This window comes from Sorex fumeus, unplaced genomic scaffold (genome assembly GCF_029834395.1).
Source record: "Sorex fumeus unplaced genomic scaffold, SorFum_2.1 ptg000061l, whole genome shotgun sequence".
Lineage (NCBI taxonomy): Eukaryota > Metazoa > Chordata > Mammalia > Eulipotyphla > Soricidae > Sorex > Sorex fumeus.
In genome coordinates this window covers 13,047,901-13,070,850 of record NW_026606118.1, presented here as the reverse complement: position 1 = coordinate 13,070,850, position 22,950 = coordinate 13,047,901, and the positions used below count along the sequence as shown (strand labels likewise).

At 47.6% G+C, this 22,950-nt stretch overlaps 1 protein-coding gene across 1 annotated transcript in view; it reads left to right on the top strand.

Moving 5' to 3' along the window:
* MTHFD1L (methylenetetrahydrofolate dehydrogenase (NADP+ dependent) 1 like) overlaps positions 1-22,950 on the top strand; it is a 200,012-nt gene that overhangs the window by 24,837 nt on the left and 152,225 nt on the right. The window contains exons 5-8 of the mRNA XM_056126017.1: positions 676-800; positions 4,466-4,566; positions 5,263-5,399; positions 17,172-17,283. Of these exons, the coding sequence (XP_055981992.1) occupies positions 676-800; positions 4,466-4,566; positions 5,263-5,399; positions 17,172-17,283 (475 nt within the window). The remainder of the gene's footprint in view (positions 1-675; positions 801-4,465; positions 4,567-5,262; positions 5,400-17,171; positions 17,284-22,950) is intronic.

Below are 22,950 nucleotides of genomic sequence, written 5' to 3'. Positions count from 1 at the left end.
AATAATTAACACACAAGACTTAACCAACCTGTACAACATGGTAGTAATCTCTCATACAAGGGCTTAATGGTTCCAGGGTGAGATGCAGCAATCTTTACATACTTTCTTCTAAGAAAACATTTTTTGATCATTTTTAGCGAGTTATTCATAACAAGCAGTACAAAATGAATTATTTAGCGTCTGCTATTGGGCAGGCTTCAGTGGTGATTGGAAAAAATGGAAATAATGGTGGTGGGATTGGTGTTGGAATAGTGAATGTAGTAAATCATCAACAACTTTATAAAAATAAAATAAAAAAATTAACTCCTTTTTGGGTGCAAAGATAGTTGCCAAGATTTACTTCTCTCTTGCCTATCTAAAACTTTTTTTTTTTATTTTTGGGCTTTGTTTTGGTTTTATTTTGTTCTGGTAGAGAAGAGAGTGAAAAGATGGAGAAATCACCAAAAAAAAAAAAAAATGTTCAGCCCAGAATTTTTGTTTTTGCACTTTTAATAAAAATGATGAAAAGAAAAATAGTTGCCTTCCCTCTGCTGACCACTGAGTCTCCCGGTGTGAAGAGCATGCAAGAGAAATTTTCATAAATTTGTTTCATGCGTAAAGCTTATTTGGTTTTATATTTTTGATACGTGAAATATATATTTTATTTAAGATGGCTTTTTTTCCCTTCTCCCTTAGATCATAGATGAAATCTTGAAGATCAATGAAGACCCGCGGGTGCACGGCCTCGCCCTTCAGGTGTCTGAGGACGCATTCACCAGCAAAGTCCTCAATGCCTTGAAACCAGAAAAAGATGTGGATGGGTGAGTAAATGCGGAGAAAACAGGAACCTCCATGTCTAACTGAAGTTCCTACGGTGATTAAAAAAGATTATTTTTAAGATCAGTGATGTTACTTTGTGTGTGTGTACATGTATGTGTGTGTGTGACAACAGGCATAGGGGTTACTGCTGGCTCTGCACTCAGGAGTCACCCCTGGCGGTGCTCGGGGGACCATATGAGATGCTGGGAATCGAACCTGGGTTGGCCACGTGCAAGGCAAATGCCCTACCCTCTTTGCTGTCACTCCAGCCCCCAATTATGTTAATTTTAAGAGATGTCCCCAAATGGTTTAAAGTATTTCAGGATTTTGTTTGATTGGTTTGTTTGTTTGTTTGCTTGATTTTTGGGTCACACCCAGTGATGCACAGGAGTTATTCCTGGCTCTGCACTCAGGAATTATCCCTTGCGGTGCTTAGGGGAATTTGTGGAATGTTGGGAATCGAACTCAGATCAATCAATAGCATGCCCTACCTGTTCTGCTATCGCTCTAGCCCCTACTTCAGGATTTTGATGGCTTTTGAAATTGCTGGTGAGGAAGTCCCCTGTTCGGGCGCGGTTTTGCTTTACCTGGGAGAGAGGATGTGGTACAGAGTGGTCTTGGCTAGACCCAGCAGTGCTCAGGGGCAGTTCCTGCCTCTTGATGCAGGTGCTCCTCAGGGGGCCATAGACCATAAGTGATGCCTGGGTGCTTAGCAGGGTCGACAGCGTAAGCAGCCCCTTACCCCCTGTCCTGCATCTCTTGCCTGAGAGGTCTTTCTCCCTGACGGTACACTTGCCTCCCATGGTGATGCTGTGCTCTTTGCAAATGATCTCTCTACCCCATCCTGTTCACTTGCCAGTTTCCTGTCACTTTCGAGCCCTGTGACAGCTTTCCCTTGGAAGAGGTTTTCCTTGCTCATTCTCCCAGCTGGAGGAGGGAAAATAGCCCCAAGCCCTGGTTCCCAGTGGGACCACACTCTGCCTTGGCGCCAGAGGTTGAGAACAACCAGACAGTCGTGTTTATTCATCATACAACGTCTCCTCTGACAGTGGCGGGGAAAACTCTAAAACTCAGATGCTCAAGTTTTGCCCTTTGACTCATATCCTGGTGGGCGTAAGCTTCTCGGTGCAGGAAAACTGCCCATCCGTCTGCACGGGGATTTATGGGGATTAAAAATCCTCGTTCCTGAGGCTGGCCCTGTTCGGATCTTGGTATCACATATGATATTCCCTGAGCATCTCCATCCTCTGAGCACAGAGTCAGAAGTGAGTCCTGAGTACCACTGGGTGTGGTCCCAATCCCCTGCTCCCTCTTCTGGTACCAACACCACCCCCAAAAATCCTTCATGGAGGGGCTGGAGTGATAGCACAGCGGGTAGGGCGTTTGCCTTGCACGCAGCTGACCCAGGTTCAATTCCCAGCATCCCATATGGTCCCCCAAGCACCACCAGGAGTAGTTCCTGAGTGCAGAGCCAGGAGTAACCCCTGAGCATTGCTGAGTGTGACCCAAAAAGGAAAGGAAAAAAAAAATCCTTCATGGAAATTCACCTCCATGGAAATAGGAAGTATTTGGTTAATGTTTCCCAAGAGTGTGTGTTTTACATACTCACACACACACACACACACACACACACACACGCACACACATTTATCTTTATAGAATTGTGTGAATGTGTGTATGTATATGTAGTTGTATGTGTTCAAGTACATATAGAGCATGTATGTGTTGGTGCTGGGCATAGAACCCAGCACCTCACTCATGCAAAGCACGTTCTCAAGCCCCAAACCACATCCCCGACCACATACCATAAATACAGTTAGCGTTTTCCAAGTCATGGGCGTCTTGCCAGGGCCGGCGTGATAGGCCATGTTCTCCCAGAGATGCCAGAGACTCCGTCCGTCATCCCGGTCTCTGCGGTGACTCAGGCGTGGGCTGTCTGTGAACTCAGGCTGAGGCTTGTGAGAAACGGTAGCAGTGACCTGAACCAAGAAATTCCTCTGTCTCGTCTGCATGAGGGTGTTCAGAGCCAGACAAGATCAGGCCGGTTCCGCATCTTCTTGTGAAGGAGCGATTGGACTTTCCGTCCAGGGTCCCCGCTGTGTCGCTGACCTGTTAGGAGATGTCGGTCGAGCTCAGGGGGTGGGATCCGAGGTCTGAATGAGGAGGAACACAGATGCCATTCAGAGTGTCTGGCACTCATTTGTCCCTCTGGCCCCCTTTGCCCCGGGAGGTAAATATTGACTCTCAGGAGTCTTGGTCTTCCTAGCGCAGCCCAGAGTTCTGCAACTGCTCGTGGACTCCCCATGTGGGAGTTCTTTCAGCCTAGGTCCTAAGGGGCTGTGTGCATGGTCTGGCTCCAGGCAGAACCAGGAACAACCCCCCTCCCCCCGCCCAGTTTTTTCCATTCAGGTGACCCACCTACCTGGAACTTTCTTTCCTAAGGACTGCTCATAGGAAGCCTCTATCCTTGCTGGCTTTTTATTTATTTTTAAATTTTTTGGAAATACTGATTTTTATTTATTTTTTTATTGATCGTTGTGATCGTGATCGAATTACCATGAGATACAGTTACAAAGCTTTCATGTTTGAGTTTCAGTCATACAGTGAGCAAACACTCATCCCTTCACCAGTGCACATTTTCCACCACTTCCCACCTTGCCTCTGTGGCAGACAATATCCCCTGTATCCTCTCTTTACTCTCGGGCATTATGGTTTGCAATACAGATACTGAGAGGCCGTCACGTTTGGTCCTTTCTCTACTTTCAGCACACAACTCCCATCCCGAGAGATCCCTCCAACCATCACTGACTTAGTGATCCCTTTTCTATGCCAGCTGCCTTCTCCCGCAGCTCATGAGACAGGCTTCCAACCATGGAGCAGTATTCCTGGCCCTGTCTCTATTGTCCTTGGGTGTTAGTCTCATTTTACGTTATTTTATATTCCACAAATGAGTACAGTCCTTCTCTGTCTCTCCCTCTCTTTCTGACTCATTTCACTTAGCATGATCCTCCCCATGACCATCCCACATATAAGCAAATTTCATGACTTCATCTTTCCTAACAGCTGCACAGTATTCCATTGTGTAGATGTACCAAAGTTTCTTTAACTTTGTTCTCGGGCGCTCAGGTTATTTCCAGATTCTGGCTATCATGAACAGTGCTGCAATGAACATTTAGGTACAGATGTCATTTCTACTGTGTTTTTTTGCACCCTCGGGATATATTCTCAGAAGTGGTATTGCTGGGTCATATGGAAGCTCAGTTTCTAATATTTGAAGGAATGCCCATATTGTTTTCTCAAAAGACTGAACCAGTGGGCATTCCCATCAATAATGAGAGTCCTTTTCACCCCTCATCCACGCCACTTGCTGACTTTTTAATCTGTTTCTGATTTTGGTTTATTTTGGGCTACACCTGGTGATGCTCAGGGCTCTACCCTCAGGAATTACTCCGGCAGGTTTTTTTTTTTTTGGTGGTGGGGGGGGAGTCCTATGAGATGCCGGGGATCGAACCCAGGTCAGTCACATCCAAAGCAAATGCCTTCTCCACTATACTATCGCTCCGACACATGTCACCGATTTTGCAGTGGTTCCCACCAGTCGCTGGCTTTGGGCTCATGGCAGATGAGCGCGTCTAGACCCACTTTTTTTTTTCCTTCTCCCTTTCAGCGTTACGGATATAAACCTGGGCAAGCTGGTGCGAGGGGATGCCCAGGAGTGCTTCGTTTCCCCTGTGGCCAGAGCTGTGCTCGAACTCCTGGAGAAGTCTGGTAGGTGCCCTCCCCGGGGCTCACTCCCATGAGCTCAGCAGACCCTCTGTGGTGGTGCCAGGGACAGAACTGGGTGGGCCGCTGTCACTGTCTCTCTGGCCTTGATACTCACGTTCTCTTTAGAGAGGGTTTCGAAGTAGCCAGCGACACTTGAGGAGCAGATAGTGCCGGGGACTGAGCCACGGTCAGCCTCAGGCCAGGCAGGCGCCTGCCTTGACCCTGTACTGACTAGTCTCTGACCCTGACATTGTACCTTCAACTTTTATTATTTCATTTATGTTGAATTCTTCCGTCCCTCTCGGAGAGCCCTGGCAAGCTACTGAGAGTATCTCGCCTGCACAGCAAAGCCTGGCAAGCTACCCATGATGTATTCAATATGCCAATCATAGTAACAAGTCTCATGATGGAGACGTTACTGGGTCCACTCAAGCAAATCAATGAACAAAAGGAGGACAGTGCTACAGTGCTACCCTGCGATGCTCAGGAATCTCTCCTGGCACTCAGGAATGCAGGTGCTTGTGGGACCCTCTGGGATGGAACCCGGGCCGGCCAGTGCCAGACAGGCCCTCCTTGCTGTCCTGGGCTCCTTACCCGCCCCCTCCCCCCCAACCACCTCGTTTCTTTTCCCTGAAGCAAGAGGCGCACAGAGAGAGGCCCCAAGCCCACCCTCATGCTGCTTTTCTGTTCGGTGCCCAGGTGTTGATCTAGAAGGAAAGAAGGTGCTGGTGCTTGGAGCCCACGGGTCCTTGGAGGCGGCGCTGCAGTGTCTGTTCCAGCGACGAGGCTCCCTGACCATGAGTGCGCCCTGGGACACCCCACAGCTACAGAGCAAGGTAGGGCAAGGTAGGGCGCTGTGTGTTCAAGCCTGGGCGCGTCCCGTGGCCGAGAACTGTTCCCAGCCGACAGAGACGATGGGATGGAGAAACAAGGCCACAGGCTGATTGGTAATCAGCGTTTTTTTTTTTTTTCTCACAGCATTAGTTATATAGAAATCATGAAGGATGGGGATTACACATAGGTGGGGGTGAACATTATCATAACTGTCACTGTCACTGTCACTGTCCTCCCGTTTTTCATCGATTTGCTTGAGCAGGCACCAGTCACATTGTAAGACTTGTTACTGTGTTTGGCATATTGAATACATCACAGGGACCTTGCCAAACTTTGCTGTGCAGGTGAGATACTCTCGGTAGCTTGCCAGGCTCTCCGAGAGGGGCAGAGGAATCGAACTCATAACAATAAACAATAAACAATCAATAGACAATAAACTTCCTCCTTCAGGGGAAGTTCTAGGAGATAACTCAAGGACAAAATCTCGTCTGGGGGTTCAGCACTCTAGATTGCTAGGAGGCTCACTCAAAGGTGGGATCTCACCTAGGGCTGTTGCTTTCTCCTTTCTTTAGCTAGTCACTGTCACTGTCATTGTCACTGTCCTCCCATTGTTCATCGATTTGCTCGAGCAGGCACCAGTAACATCTCACAACAAATTGTGTGACCCGTTGTGACTGTTTTTTGGCATGTCGAATTCATCGTGGGTAGCTTGCCAGGATTTGCCGTGCAGACGAGATACTCTTGGTAGCTTGCCGGGCTCTCTGAGAGGGGCAGAGGAATCGAACCCGGGTCGGCCATGTGCAAGGCAGACGCCCTACCCGCTGTGCTATCGCTCCAGCCCTCTTTAGCTAGGAATCCATTTAAATAATCATGTTAAATTTACTTAATAATATTTCTAGTCATTTTGTATGAACACAGTAAGAGATAAATTAAGCTTAAAGCGTGGCTCTTCCTGGGGACAGACTCGCTGTTTATCCCGGATTACAGTCCTCAGGCCAGGTAAATCTTTCCTAATCCTGGCAGGGTCCTTATTCAGTTCCTTCTTTTTGGATCATGACAGAGTTTGTTCCATGAGTGTGCTCTTAATTGATTATACATTTTACGGTGCTTAACCTGTTCCTTTTCTCTGCCAGGATAGCTTATGTTTGTCCTGGTTCCATCCAAATCCCTCACTGGGACCCTCATTTTGGGGGTGTTAGGAAGTTAGGGCAACAGAGGCTTAAGTCAAGTAAATATGATGGATGCCTGTAAAAAACTATGCACGCTGAAGGTTGTGTGTTCACGGGCTCTCTGGACGGCCCGTATCACTGCCGGTGTTTGGTGCTCTTGAGCCTCAGTGTGTGGCCTGGATCGGCACGGCTGTTGGCCAAGGGCAGACGAAGGAAGAGACGAGGGCCAGGCTGGTTGATCTTAGTAGCAGTTTATTACAAGAAAGTTTATCCCATAGAAGAAATTTATGTTATGGAGGACCCAGGTTCTTCCAAGCACGTGTTCCCCCTTGCTTGCCTCTTCGTGGTCCATCTTGCTGTCCTGTTCTCTCTCTCTTCTCTCTGGTCTCCAACTCCCCTGCACTCTGGGCTGACTCTGCACCCAGACAGGTAGCAAAATCAACATAAGAGAGCCTTTCCTGAGGGCCCACCTAAAAGGTATACTAAAGCCCTTCCTGACTGCCCCAGGCAAAATACCTCCTAAAGGTGTTTTTCTCTTTTCCTCAGTCCAAGAACTATCAACATATCAATACTAGCTATTTTTGTATGGACACAGTAAGAGATAACATTGAGACTTGTAGGGCAGCTCTCCTGGGAACATCTTGCCACAGACTCAGACTATAGCGCTCAGGCCAGATTAATCATTCCTGACCCTAGCAGGGTCCAAATCTAGTTACTACTTTTGGATCATGATTGCATTTGTCCATGACCAAGCTCTTAACTTATAGTTAAGCATTATAAGTTAGTGCTTATGGCCAGGCCCATCTTGATGCCAGGGTAGCACATAGTTTACTACTTGCTCTGGTTCCATCCAGTCCCTTGTTGGGACCCTGCTTTTGGGGGCATTAGGAAGTAAAGGCAGCTGAGGCTTAGGTGAGAGAACAGATGCCCAGGAGGGGAATATCACTGAGAGTCACATTACAAAAGCATGTCTTCTTGTGTCCATACAAAAAGGACATTGCTCTGAATAAACTAATGCAAAGGATTTAGGACTTTAGGAGAATGGGTCTCATTCTCCTAAAGAGCCGTGAATATAATCTCAGGGCTAGGATGAAAGAGACGTTACTGGGGCCTGCTCGAGGCAATCGACGATTAACAGGATGATGAAATGAAAAATGAAAAAGGACTTAGGGCAAAGAGAAAAACAATATTTACAAGTCAACAGAGCACAAAGAAAGAAGTTACAAATAAACACAGAGGAATGGGAGCACTATGATGGGAGTAACCCAATAAACCTAAGCTACCTGAGGCTATGCAGAAAGGACAGAACAGTGTTATCCTACAGATGCCCAAGCGTAAATATTATTCAGAGAGTCCCAAGGACCGAGAAAGGCCAGGGTTCTCCATGTGCCCAGGAGAGCAGTATGGAGACAGGAAGCAAGTTGTGGAGGTCAGGTTCAGCCAATTTTCTGGGGTTGAAAAGGGCTCCAACTACAAAGATCATGTTTCCGCTTGAATGCTCTGAGCCCAGCTGTGGCTCTAAGGGAATTCTGGCTTTTAAGAGATGTGAGGATTTTTGAACTGGAAGGAGATAAAAAGAACCGGGGCGAAACACTCAGAACTTCATGTTTCATGAAAAAAAGACAACGAAATCTTGTGTTATGTTAAAATCGGGGCAACCAGGCAACTTTCAGTGTTTGGGGGAGGAAAATGAATATCGTAAAGAAAGTTCCCCTCATGGGAAATTTTGCTTGGGCAGAAAATAATTAGGGCCCAAAGATGCTTGTCTTGCATGCAACCGCCCCGGCTTCTATCTGCCTCTCACCCCCAACTCGTGGAAAACAAAACAAAACAAAAACGAAGAAAAAGAAGAGAAAAAAGGAGCCGAAAACCTCAGATAATGAAAGCACTGGAGACCAGCGTCATGCAACAGAAAACAAATCCATGTGAGAGATTACTAACAAATCCTGAAGTCAGAGGTCTAACAAAATACACACCAGTAGCCAAAATAATCAAGACAAAAGGATAATGACCAGCCAGGCTAGGCACGAACCAGGAGACTCAACCACAGAAATGCCTTATTCTTTTTTTCATCACCAGGAGAATATAAACATGGTTTTCTGCTGGACTGGAAAATCTGTGTCAAGTGAATGCTTTCCTAGAAAAAGTAATTTTCGAAAAAGGATCTGTGTAAAATGACCCTGGATACATTCAGGACTTCCATCCCCCCTACAAACCGGCAAACCCAAACCACTGAAGGTGATTTTGAATACATTATAGACTGAGCTTCCTACAAATGAAAGAGATTTCTCTGGAGAAAAAAAAAGAAACTGCCCGTCTGGGGACAACCTCCTTTTTCTTACTCCCAAACCAGACAAGGGCAGATGTTAAAGGACATTACAGAGTAGTTTCACTTAAGGGTAAAGAGGGAAAAAAATCGTTAGCAAAATTCTGGACATTTTATTGCAATTTTATAATCTTAATTTACTGTGCACTGGGCTCCCATTGTTCATCAATTTGCTCGAGCGGGCCCAGTAACGTCTCCATAGTGAGACTTGTTAATCTTAATAAAATTAATGATCACGACCACAACTATCCTGTTGTTCGTCGATTGCCTCGAGCAGGCCCCAGTAACGTCTCCTTCATCCTAGCCCTGAGATTTTTTAAAAAGGGTCATATTAAAGACTCTTTCAGGGTTAGGAGAATGAGACCCATCATTGTTACTGGTATTTGGCATATTGGGTATGTTTTTTATATTTTAATTTTAATTTTATTTATTATTTTAATTATAAAATTAACAAATTTTATAATTTTACAAAACTTTATACAATTTTATTATAGGATTGCAAGGATGACTAATATAATAACTTCTTGAAAATTTGGAGACTAGAGAGATGGCACGCTTGCCTAGCACACTGCTGACCCCAGTTTGATCACCCAACCACCATCTAGAGTCCCCTGAGTACTGCCAGGAAGGGACCCCCTTGGCCCAGGAATCAGCCTTAGGCAGATGCTCCTGTGGCCCAAACGGATGTGTTTCCCAGTGACTGCCACTAGGTGGCAGCCTATTCAAGACAATGCAGGGGTGCAGCTGGGGCTTTTGAACTATGCGGTTGGGGTTCAGGCGGAGGGAAAGAAAACCCAGCCCCGAAGAGAAAAACGCTGGCATTGGCGATCGACTGTTTTCACAGCTGTCAGGATGCTTTTCCCATTGTAGCTGTCCTGTGAAAAAACAAAGGCATCTTTCAAAGGTTTTTTTTTTAATTTTTTTTTTTTATTATGGAAACGAATCACCTTCCCTCTGTACTGGGGCAAATCCTAAGAGGCAGGGCGAGTAAAGTGCTCCAGCTCCCTGGAGAACCCTCTGGGTTCGTGTTTTCCTCCTAGAAGGTGCTCTTTAGTCTCTCTCTGGGGGCTCTTTAGTCTCTCTCTGGGAGCTCCTTGGTCCTTTAAAGCAGAGGCGCTGGGCCCAAGAGATGGAGGGAGCTTGCCTTGCTCACAGCTGACCTGGCATCCCATATGATCCCCACCCTCCCTCTCTCCTCCCTCCTCCCCCCTCCGCCTAAGAGTGATTCCCTGAGTGCAGAGCCAGGAATAAGCCCGGAGCATCCCTGGGTGTGTCCCCAAAGCAAACAGTCCAACTGTAGAACAGCGCTGCCTTAGACTGTACAAACCATCAGCGCTCACCCTTACTTTGGGGGCCACGCCCATTGGTGTTCAGGGGGGCTGCCCCCCACACCGTGCTGTTCAGTTGGGGGGTTCACGTGATGGTGGGGATTGGACCCCCAGGCGCCAGCGTCCAAAGCTTGCACTCCAGACCTTTGAAGTCTTTCCCTGACCCCATATTTGGTCTCTGTCGGTTAAAAATACAGACTGAGGGACTGTAGTATATAACTACAACGGGGATAGCGTTTGCCTTGCACGTGACTGACCCGGGTTCGATCCCCAGCATCCCATATGGTCCCCTGAGCACTTCCAGGAGGAATTCCTTCCTTCCGTTGCCCTCAGGCTCACTGATGTTGTGGATGGCACATGCCTGGCTGTGCACTCACACACTCATTGCTTGTGATAGTCTCATACTGGTACACACCTGCCGGGGCTGGCACATGGACTCACCAAGCTGGTGCTCCCCGTTGAGTCACATAATAAATCTTGATTGTGGTGCTCATGTATTTTTTTGTTGGGGTGCTAACCCCGGGTGTTGAGGTCTGCATGCACCCCTCTCAGGTGCTCATGCATACCTGACTGTGACCTACCTGGAAACCACTTGCAGCCCCTGGGACCACAGACAGCTTAGCTGCAGGTGCCAACAGCAGAGTTGCCATAATTGTGTGGGGTGCATGTGGGACACCCAGGATTTTGACTCATGACCATAGGCTGAAAGGCGGCTGCTCTGAGCCGCTGCAACATTCCTCTGGCTCGGAACAGACTTTATTTATTGGACACCGGGCAGTGCTCAGGGCTTACTCTTGGCTCTGGTCAGGGATCTCTCCTGGTAGTGCTCGAGGAGCATATGTGGTACTGGGGATTTAACCAAGATCACCTGCATGCAAGACAAGCGTCTTAACCTCTGTAATATCTCTCAGGCACCTGTGAGAAGAACTTTCTGTTTTATTGATTGGTTGATTGATTTTATTGATTCGCCGTGAGGTACAGTAACAAAACTTTCATATAGTCATCAAACATCCATCCCTTCACCAGTGCCCGTTTTCCACAACCAAAATCCCCGGTACCCATCCCCCCACTCCCCTTTCCACATCTCCCCCTGCCTGTGTGGCAGACAATTTGCACAATCTTCTCGTGAAAGGAAATTTTGCTCAGACTGCTGAACTGGGTCATTTGTATTTCAGCTTTGAGGAAGGGATTGATGAATGAATCTGTGGAATTGCATACAGGGGCTGTGCAGGTCTCTAGATGTGACTGTCTTCGGGGTTCAGAGTTTGAGCTGGAAAAATGAAATTCGGGAGAAACGAACTAGCGGCCTTATATGAGATGGGAGTGAAACGTAGTCTGGAGACCGTCCACTTCTCCTCGATTCCCTTCCAGCCCCTCCCCCCGCCCGTAGGTTGTGGCCGACTTTTCTCCTTTCCACCTCCCTGGGCGGTGGGCAGGGAGTGGGGGTTTCTCGCTGCTGTAACATTAGCCTTGGTGTTAGGTTCCAGGGCTGGGGGACGCCAGCATAGTAACAGCTAATCCGCCTCCCTTAGACTCTTGGCGGCGGCTCCAGTGCTTCTGGGGGAAGCAGCTTTGGAAGTCGCATTTCAGCTTGAAACCCCTGTGAGACCACAGGCCAGTGCATGTGTGTGCATGTATGTACATGTGTGCTCATGCGTGTGCGTTATGTGCCTGTGCCTGTGTGACTGCATGTGTTTGCATGTTTGTGTGCATATGTATGCATGTATGTTTGCATGTGTGTGCCTGTGTGAATGCATGTATTTGTATGTTTGCGTGCATGTGTATGTGGTCATGTGGCACATGTGTGCCTGTGCGTGTCTGAATGCATGTGTTTGCATGTTTGTGTGCATGTGTGTGCGTGTATGTGCACACGTTTACGTGCATGTGTGCATGCATGTGTGAATATGTGTTTGCATGCATGTGTGGGTGCAGTCGTGTGCATCTTTTCGTGCGTGTGTGCACGTATGTGTGTGCATACGTATGTGTGTCCTTACGTGTGTGTGTGTGTGTGTGCATGGATACTCGCAAAGTGGTATCACAAAGCGCTTTGTGCAGGCTGGTCTGGCCAGAGCAGGTCAGCAGTTACCCTCCTCGTCTTGCTGGGCCATCCAAAGTGCCTCGTCTCACCCCTACTTCCTCCCCTTTCATCCCTCCGCCAACTCAAGTGCTCTTCTAAGGATGTGAAGTTAGGAGACTACAGTGGGGTTATTTTTGTTTGTTTTTGATTCTGGAGGGGCCTTCCATGAGGAAGGAAGGAAAGAGGAAGGAGGGAGGGAAGGAAGGAAGGAAGGAAGGAAGGAAGGAAGGAAGGAAGGAAGGATGGGAGGGAGGGAGGAAGGACTCAGTCTTTCATGTTGTTTCGACTCAGCTGTCTTGGACAGTTTTCTCGCATGCTGAGCTGTGAGCACATTGACTGATGAAGTCAGGGTTGGATTTAGGCACTGTGAGACAAAGGATCGTCATTCATTATCCTCTGAAAGGAAAATGTGAGTGGTTAATGCTGTAATCGAATCCCCGTGTGTCCGTTTGGCATGCAGGGGTTCTGATTTATGAAAGGACCGGAAGAAGGTCTGATCTTGAGGGCCCTGTCAGGGGCTTTGCTGACTGCAGAAAACAGTGGGGAAAAACAAACACGCCCAGTTCCTAAAAGGAAAAGCTGCTCCCAGGATGAGATCACTTGGTCTGTGCGAGCGGAGAAAGTACCTCTGACCCCAACTGACCGTCCGGGTCTTCTTACCTTGCCCGAGAATCCTGGTGTCAGAATAGTGCCGGTGTGCGTTGGTCCCAGGAGAGCTCAGTGGACAGCAGCACATGTATTGGGTGGTGGAGACTCCAGGTTTGATCCCTGGGTCTACCCGAAGTGACCCAGCTGTACCACCCTCTCTCTGGTACTTTTTTTTTATCTTTGCTTTTTTGGGGTCACACCCGGCGATGCTCGGGGTTTACTCCTGGCTCTGCACTCAGGAATTATTCCTGGCAGTGCTGGGGGGACCATATGGGATGCCGGGGATTGAACCCAGGTCGGCCGCATGCAAGGCAAACGCCCTACCCACTCTGCTATACCGCTCTGGCGCCCTCCCCCCACCCCCCCCAAACCCGAGGCACTCGGGACTTTTGATTTTTGTTTTTGGCTTTTAACAAAGCCTGGCAAGCTACCCGTGACGTATTGGATATGCCAAACACAGTAACCACAAGTCTCACAATGGAGATGTTACTGGGCACTGCTGGAGCCAATCAATGAACAATGGGAGGACAGTGCTACAGTGGCTTTTGGGTCACACCCGGCAATGCTCTGGGATTACTCCTGGCTCTGCACTCGGCAATTACTGCTGGCTGTACTCGAAGAAGGACCTTATGGGATGCTGGGGATGGAAACTTGGGTCAGCCCACTCTTAAGGCAAACGCCCTCCTCACTGTACTACCCCTCTAAGCCCCTGTTTTCTCCCTCTTAACAAGCAACTTCCATGAATCATGTTCTGGTATCTGAGCTGTCCTGGCGGGCCCAGCTCAGTGCCTGTCAGCTCTCTATCCTCACTGCTGTTTATGGGGGGGGGGGGGGGGGGGCCTTTCTGCCCAGGGGGGAGTGGGCGGGTCCCCTCCAGCCTGCAGTGTTTTGTGATGAGGTCAGGTTTCAAGCCCAGCTAAGGCCGGGTCCTTCTCACTTAGGAGGGGAAAGTTAGAGCCAGCCAGTGTGCCTGTAATTCACACTGCATTTGAGCTCATTAAAACCTTCCCCTGGTACTAATCTCGACCATTCTTGGGTGTTAGTCTCTTATTTTGTTACTTTATGTTCCCCAGATGAATGCAATCTTTCTATGTCTATCCCTCTCTTTCTGACTCATTTCGCTTAGCATGGTGCTTTCCATGTAGTACCACTTGTATGTAAATTTCATGACTTCATCTTTTCTAACAGCTACATAGTACTCCATTGTGTAATTGTACCAAAGTTTCTTTAACCAGTCATCTGTTCTCGGGCACTCAGGTTTTTTCCAGATTCTGGCTATTGTAAAGAGTGCTGCAATGAACAAACAAGTGCAGATGTCACTTCAACTATACTTTTTTGCCTCTCTGGGATACTGGTGGAGGGATGGGTATTTGATCATTGTATAATTGAAACCCAAGCACAAAAAGTTGTAAGTCTACAACTGTACCTCATGGTGTCTCCCTAATAAAAATTAAAAAATTTAAAAAAATATATATACTTTATGTTTACAGGGGCCTTTCATTTCAAAACATAAAAAAATTAAAATAAAAGTAAATTGAAAATTTCTTTGGAAAAAAAAAAAGATCATTTCAGACCATTCCCCTGTCGTGGCTGGAGCAATAGCACAGCGGGTCGGACATTTGCCTTGCACACGGCCAACCCGGGTTCGATTCCCAGCATCCCATATGGTCCCCTGAGCACCGCCAGGAGTGATTCCTGAGTGCAAAACCAGGAGTAATCCCTGAGCATTGCTGGGTGTGACCCAAAAAGAAAAAAAAAATCTCCTGTCCCGAGAGACTGAGCATCTCTGATGTGTTCTTGCAGAGGGAGGAAGACTTTCCTCTTTTCTCCGCAGAATCCGTTGCTTCCCTGCAACTTCCCTGCTCTGCCCTCTTGCTTGGTGCATCGAGGGGCTAGTGGGGGGTCTCTGAGATTTCAAGGTCAAGAAGAGAGAACAGGTGGTATCAAAGGCAGCTCACAGGGGCGACTCTGTTTCTCAGGGGCCTCGTGCATCCAGAAGGAAGGCTTCCGTCTGTGAGAGCGTTTCAGCTGTGAGGACGGGCTCTCGCTTTTCTTGGTGCACGAGCAGATGATATCTCTCACCTCCTGATCGTTTGCAGCAGGCATCAAACACGTATTTCTCGACAGCCATTGTTGTTGTTGGTGGTGGGGGGGGGGGTGTGGGATCCAGATCCTTAGGAATAAATGAAGAAATGCGTTTTCTTCAGCTTGTGGATGTCTCTGGTCTTCCTCCCCTGAGGGTCTGCTGCCTGAAGCCTGGCTGCATTCCAGATCTCTCTGGAGAGGAGAATCCTGGGCCCGTTGGCTGCAAACTCAGTTTCATGTCACCCTGTGGGTGTCCTCCCTCATAGGAGAGGCTGCTTAGGCTAATTCTTTTTTTTTTTTAAATTGTATTTCTTGGGTTTTGAGGCACACCAGTGGTGCTGGGGATTGAACCAGGGTTGGCTGCACGCAAAACAAGCACCTTAAGCTCTGCGCTAAGATTCTCCCAAACAAATCTTTTTGGATGTGCTGAATCCAGATGATTCTCTGTATCGTCTTTCCAGTGCGCAGGGGTTACTGTCGGTTTCCTTTGTGGCTGCTCATTGAATGGTTTTTATTTTATTGCATTTATTTATTTTGCCACACATGGTACTCAGGACTTACTCCTGGCTCTGTGCTCAGGAATCACTCTTAGTGGGTCTCAAGGAGACCATATGGGATGCTGGGGATCAAACCTGGCTCGGCTGCTTGCAAGGCGAGTATCTCTCTCTGGCCTCTGCTCACTGAACGTTAATTCTCTCTTCCCTGTTCTGTTTGCATGATCAAGATGATGAAATGTGGGGATGTGAGCTTTCCAAAGTTGGCTTTGGGACTGGAGAGATAATACAGCTGGAAGGGTGCTGGCCTTGCTGGGGTTCTATCCCCTCCAGCCTGATCACGATCACGACCATCCTGTTGTTCGTCGATTGCCTCGAGCAGGCACCAGTAATATCTCCTTCATCCTTGCCCTGAAATTTTTAAAAAAGTGCCATATTCTAGGCTCTTTCAGGGTTGGGAGAATGAGACCCATCATTGTTACTAGTATTTGGCATATTGGGTACACCACGGGGAGTTTGCCAGACTCTGTCACGTGGGCAGGCTACATTCGGTAGCCTGCCAGTTTGTCCAAAGTAAGAATGAGATAATCAGATATCGCGTGGCCGCATTTGCAGCCGCGCGCTTCTGGGATCTGGGTTTTAAAACCCAGCCTGATTTTTTTTGTTTTTTTTACTATTGGGGCAACGCTCAGGGGTTACTCCTGAGTGCACTCAGGAATTACTCCTGACCGTCCTCAGAGGGCCACAGAGGATGCTCGAACCCGGGTCGGCCCTGTGCAAGGTAAATTCCCTTCCCCTTTGTTCTATCGCTCTGGCCCCAGTTCCTGAGATTTTAAAATTTTTATTTACTCCTCCCCTTTCCCTTTCTTTGTTGTTGTTACAATAACATCAAAGTGTGGCAGTCATACACTTCAGTTGCAATGCTGGTCACCCCAGCATTGGTATGTGGGCTGGTGCCAGGAATCGAACTCACAGGCTCACAGCCTCAAAACTGCACTACCCCAGACCCTATAGACAGTTGGGGGAGGGTAGAGGATACTTCTCACGCAGTGCTCAGGGATAGTCCTGGCTGTGCTCAGCTGACCTGGGGGCTGGCAGGCCTACTCCAGGCTTCCGGGGAGGAACCACATGCTATTTGGGATCAAACGTACGGCCTCAGGTTTGCCAGATACACCCTGCAGCCCTTTGAGTGCTCTCTCCAGCCCAGACTTTTCACGGACTTTGGGACCCCGCCTGGCAGTGTGTGGTAGAAACCATGCGATGCTGGGGCACAAACTTGGGGTTTCCACCTGCAGAACCGGGTCTGTAGCCCTTTGAGCAATCTCCCTGGTTCCCAAAGACACACTTTAGATTTTCTTTTTAGTGGGGATTAGGGCTTACTCTTAGTTCTGTGCTCAGGGATTACTCCTGGTGGTGCTTGGGATCCATAGGGGATGCTGGGAATCAAACCTGGGTCAGCCACGTGCAAGGCAACACTATCCTCCCCGCTGTGCTATCACTCCTGCCCCAGGTTGTAGAATTTTCTGAGATGCACCCGTCATGATGTCTGGGTGCTGATGGCCCAAGCTGATCAGCTGACACTGGCCCTTCGTCTTGTCTGGGGGCAATGTGGGGCAAAGATGAAAACACTGTGGTCTTTCTTTCTAGCTTCAAGAGGCTGACATTGTGGTTTTGGGCTCGGCCAAGCCAGAAGAGGTTCCCCCGACATGGATACAACCAGGAACCATTGTTCTGAACTGTTCTCATGACTTCTTGTCAGGTAAGGGATTTTTTTGTTTGGTTGGTTATTTTGGGGGTCCTACCCAGCGATGCTCTGGGGTTACTCCTGGCTCTGCACTCAGGAATTACTCCTGGCAGTGCTCGGGGGACCATCAGGGATGCCCAGGATTGAACCCGGGTCAACTGCGTGCAAGATAAACACCCTGCCCTCTCTTACCCCACAATTAATTTTGGAAATAATCACTTTGAGATGCTATTGTACATGTTTCCACAATCCAAAACAGCACATACCCTAATTGTTTTGCAATCTAATAGAAAGAAAAAGAAGATACGTGGTATTAAGAAGCATTGCTGAAATGCAGCCTGTGAGAAATCGTGGGCCTCCCTCTGTATCATAGACTTGACTTCTTCCCGAATTGACAGATGAGCTTTCCAACCCTTTGGGAATGAAGGGGTGGTGCGGATTGGGGGTTCCAAGGCAATTTTCCAGAAGTCTTATGTTGAACTGTAGAATGCTGAGCACAGCTCCGAGTGAAGCAATTAGCAGTACAATATCATGTCAGTGGGATTAATGGCTCTTTGTAGGAAAGAGAAGTATGTGCTAAATAGCTTCTTTGAAATATATGACTTGGGCATGAATTTTGTTCTGCCTGAGAAAGCCAATGTGTGATCATAAATAGTGGACAAGACAGCTTTGCCCCTCCCTTCACCGTTCTAGTTAGATTACAAAGTCCATTATGACAATCTTTTCTTCTTAATGATTGCTGCTTGCTGTAGTTACTGACCAGGGTTTTTTTGTTTTGTTTTGTTTTGTTTTGTTTGCTTTTTTGGGTCACACCCAGCAATGCTCAGGGGTTGGTTACTCCTGGCTCTGCACTCAGGAATTACTCCTGGCAGGGGACCATATGGGATGCTGGGAATCAAACCTGGGTCAGCCGAGTGCAAGGCAAACTCCCTACCTGCTATACTATCACTCCAGCCCTATGACCAGTTGTTTTAAAGTTTATGTATATTTGGATAATTTTGACATAATCCTGCTACGCGTAAAGGCCTGAGAGTTAGCTCAAAGGACGTATTTGCACACGTATGGCCTGCACTGACCCCCAGTCTTGCATGAGCCCCTGAGAACCCCTGGGAGCAAGCCCACTCCCACCCTCCAATAAAGCCAGTCCCCAAAAGAAACAAAATATATTCTCCTGGGAACCCCCTGTGCCCATTGGGTCTAGGAATCTGATTTTTTTGTTTTTGTTTGGAGGCTACACCCAACAGTACTCAGGGTTTACTTCCTCCTGGTGGGCTCTGGGGACCATATGATGGGATGCCAGGGATCAAACCCGTATTGACCATTGGGTTATCACTATGACACCTACGTTTTTGATTTGTTTTGATTTGGGAGTGGGCCACGCCTATTAATGATCAAGACTTACCTTAAAAGTGATTTTTTTTTTTCTTTTTGGGTCATACCCGGTGATGCACAGGGGTTAATCCTGGCTCTGCACTCAGGAATCACTCCTGGCATTGCTCAGGGGACCATATGGGATGCTGGGAATCAAACCTGGGTCGGCTGCATGCAAGGCAAACGCCCTACCCGCTGTGCTATCTCTCCAGCCCCAAAAGTGATTTTTTTTAAAGGGGAAAAAAATTGTGCCTCTTTAATAGTACATATTTTTAGGAACTTAACCACCCTCCCCCCCCCCCCCTTTTTTTAATGTGTTCTGAAATTTGTTAGAATTCAAGCCCACAAAAAGAGTGATGAGGGGACAAAAAGAGTGTCTTTCTTTAAAGGTTCTTTTGCAGACAGATTATAGGTAGTTTATTTTACATATGTCTGGCCCAGTCATACAAGTTTTCTTCCAGTAATATGAGCGCCTGACACAGCATGTGCTTAGAAAATATGGGTTGAGTAAGTGAAAAATGTTGTACTCAGCGTTCAGTTCTGATTAAAGACAATTTGAAGTTAAAGTTAATTGCAGTTTAGTGTCAGATAAACAAAACAATGATTTGATTTTCTTCTTCTTTTTTTTTTAAATGGTTTTTGAGCAATATCTAATGATGCTCAAGATTTTTTTCTGTGTTGTATTCAGGGAACCACGTATGATGCCAAGAATCAAACCTGGGTCAGCTGCGTGCAAGGCAAGCGCCTGAACCCCTCCACTTCTCGTGGGCCCACTGATTTTGATATTTATACTCCTCTTAACCCTTTTTTTTTTTTTTTTTTTGCTTTTTGGGTCACACCGGCTATGCACAGGGGTTACTCCTGGCTCATGCACTCAGGAATTACTCCCGGCAGTGCTCGGGGGACCATATGGGGTGCTGGCTGGGAATCGAACCCAGGTCGGCCACGTGCAAGGCAAATGCCCTCCTCACTGTGCTATCACTCCAGCCCCTACTCCTCTTAACCCTTGACCAGCTTGGGACTTAAGGGTGCCAACTCCACCTACATCAGAAAGCTTATGTGTAAGTTTTGACTCCCCCGAATTTAATAGCCTGATGTTGGCAGCCTTACTGATACCATAAACAGGCTATTAATATTATATGCTTCCTTTGTGTTATGTTTGATACTGTTTGCTTGTACCAAACCGGAGAAAATGAAAGTGTTAAGAAAAATCCTAAGAACAAGAAAATCGACTTGCAGTCCTGAACCAGATTTATCAGTGCTGTGAATTTATGCCATCTGTTTATCGGAAGGTCCCGCCCACTTAAACCCCAGCCATCAGCCAACTGTCACTTCAGAATGATTACTGTTCTCCGCCTTCTTAGCATCCGTTCAGCTAACACACACCCGCTGGTCGTGTATTTGCGCCACTTAACGTTTTCAATCATTACCCAAAGCAAAGGGGATTTTATTGACGCTTGAGAGCAAAAGAATTTTTAATAATCTTGTGGCTCGGTGAAGGCTCCGTTTTATAATGAAATTTGTATGCTCATCCTGACGGGGGTTCCCCCTACGCCCCCTTGTAAAAACAGCTGGGATCCGGTGATGAATGATGAGATCTTTCTCCGGAGGCAGCTTACTGCGGGCCCCATCCCAGGAGGCGCTGTCCCGATGGCCGGGAGCCCGGCACAGGGCTCAGAAATAATTCCCCTGGACTTGTTGGATCTGTCCACTGGGCTGTAGCCTGAGCCTGGCGTTTAGATTTAAAACAGAAACCCGGCTGTGTTCAGTTTGCTAGTTTCAAGGAGAATTCTTTTCAGTCTTTGAGTTTGGGGCCACACCCGGCAGCGCTCTAGGCTTAACTCCTGGCTCTGAGCTCTGGAATCACCCCTGGCGGGCCTCAGGGGAGCCCTCTGCGATGCCAGGGATGAAACTCCGGGCAGCTGCATGCAAGCAAGCACCCTCCCCATTGCTGTACTGTGGCTCTGGCCTGTACTCTTAAATATGTGTGACTTTCAGGAACCTGGGAGGTAGTCTTAAAGGGCTGGAGCAAACGCTTTGTGAGCGAGAGGGAAGGGGGCTAGGGGAGGAGTTCTGGGGTACTCGGAGGCTATTACTGGCTGTGCGCTCTGTGGTACCTATGCTGTGGAGCCTTAATCCTTATTACACCGTCCCTCTCAGCCTGTAGTGCTTGCTTTATATGCTGGAGTTTCAGACTCAATTTCCCTATTGCCCATCTTAACACACACACACACACACACACACACACACACACACACACACACACACACACACAAGCACTGAGCCAGGAATAGACCCCAGAGCACAGTTAGGCCGTGTTCACTCAATTTCCCTGTTGCCCATCCTATCACACACACACACACACACACACACACACATGCATACAAGCACTGAGCCAGGAATAGACCCCAGAGCTCAGTTAGGCGTGTCCCAGAAACAAAAGGAAAATCTCTGGAATGGAAGACATTGACTCTGCTCTTATAATGCTAACAGAGCAGAACTATTTTGTGTCCCTAATTGGAGTTTATTTCCTGGTTGCTGAATAGGGCTCAGGAGAGTGGGTTCTTTGTCTCGGACTTCACACACACACACACACACACACACACACACACACACACACACACACATCAAACTGTGGAGCGATAGTACAATGGGGTTGGGCATTTGCCTTGAGTTCAGCCAATCCAAGTTATTCAATCCCTGGTATCCCATATGGTCCCCTGAGCTCTGCTAGGAGTAATTTCTGAGTGCAGAGCCAGCCCTGAACATCACCGGATGTGACCCCAAAAAGCCCCCCCCCGAAAAAAAAACAAGGAAATAAAACAAATTGTGGACTTTTCCTGGGGCGACATTTGGTGATGCTTAGGCATCGCTCCTGGCAGGCTCAGGGGACCATTTGGGATGCTAGGAATTGAACCCGGGTCAGCCGCATGTAAGGCAAACATTCTACCCACTGTGCTATCTCTCCGGCCCCTACAGACTTATTAACAGAACCGATGTCTGTCCTGGAAAAATCACTACCAAGGATGAAAGCCTAGTGAGAGTCTGGTAGGAAGGCAACTTTAGAGAAATTCAGGTGGAATGGAATTCTTTTACCTGTGTACTTGTGGTAAAATGAGCACATTTGCTTATGATTTTCCTTGTTCCCCCCCACCCCCACCCCAGGAAATTCTATATGTTTTGCACCCATCTCCGTGATTTCAAAAGAACTCCTTATATAAGCCGAAACTCATATTTTAGTGATATTTCTCCCTTTGAAGCTTCTTACATTGTATTATTTTAAGAACTCGCAATATACTGTCATTTGGTAATGGACTGCAGATGTTTAAGATACAATGAAGCCCTGAGTATTTTCCTATAAATTATACTAGAAGGTGATTGCTTTTTAAGGGACAAGGTTAATGTAGTTAAATAGTGAGCACCAGAGTTTGGGGGAAGTTTTGCCATACCAATTTATAATTTTTGAACTCTTCTATTTTCATAACTTCACGAACTTTTTTCTTTCTTTCTTTTTTTTTTGCAGTAACTTGTAGAGGGGAGACAGTATCCAAGCCCTCAGTCTCTGGGTTCATGCAGCATGTTTGTGATAAGAAGGGGCCCCCAGCCAGATCATACTCAAGCTGGCCTAGTTCCAGACAGCAGAGATGGCAGGGGGCGGGTGGGACCCTCCATTTTTCCCCCCTTGCCTCCCCTCTACTCTCCTCCCTATTTCTTTCATGCTGGCAGAATTCCCGGGGTGGTCTCCGACCAGCTCCTGTGAAAGAGAGACCATCCAGATTTCCAGGGAGAGTGTGTGAATGCATCAGCCGTAGAAAGTTTGTTCATTGTAAGAGTCGTTGGGGAAAGTCCATCTTTCATGGGGATTCATTGCTTTGTCCCCTGGGGACCATGAGCTCATAGGATTGTGGGTGGACGTGAAAAGGCTCCTATGGTTTGGGCCCGGGGCCCTGCTATACTTGCTGGCCCGGTGTAGACAGCAAGGGCTGAGCTGGTGAAGTAATCGCCTCCTTGGAGATTCTCCTCATCCATGGATTACGAGACTGTATTTCTGGTTTGTCATGTTGCCATTCTTCATCCTCCCAATCCTCCAGGGTGTGAGCTTGTGACATTGCTGTAAGATTATAATGATTCCTATGACAAAAGGCAGTCACCGCTGAGATGCAGAATGATAAACAACAGTGACTTCCGATCCAGTTACCTCAAAAGAACTAGGCCCTGGTTAAAAGGCCAGTGAAGTTAATTGTATTAGGAAGATGAGAGCAGGCAGAAATGCAAGTAGGGTATTAAAAACATCACTGAGAGTCACATACC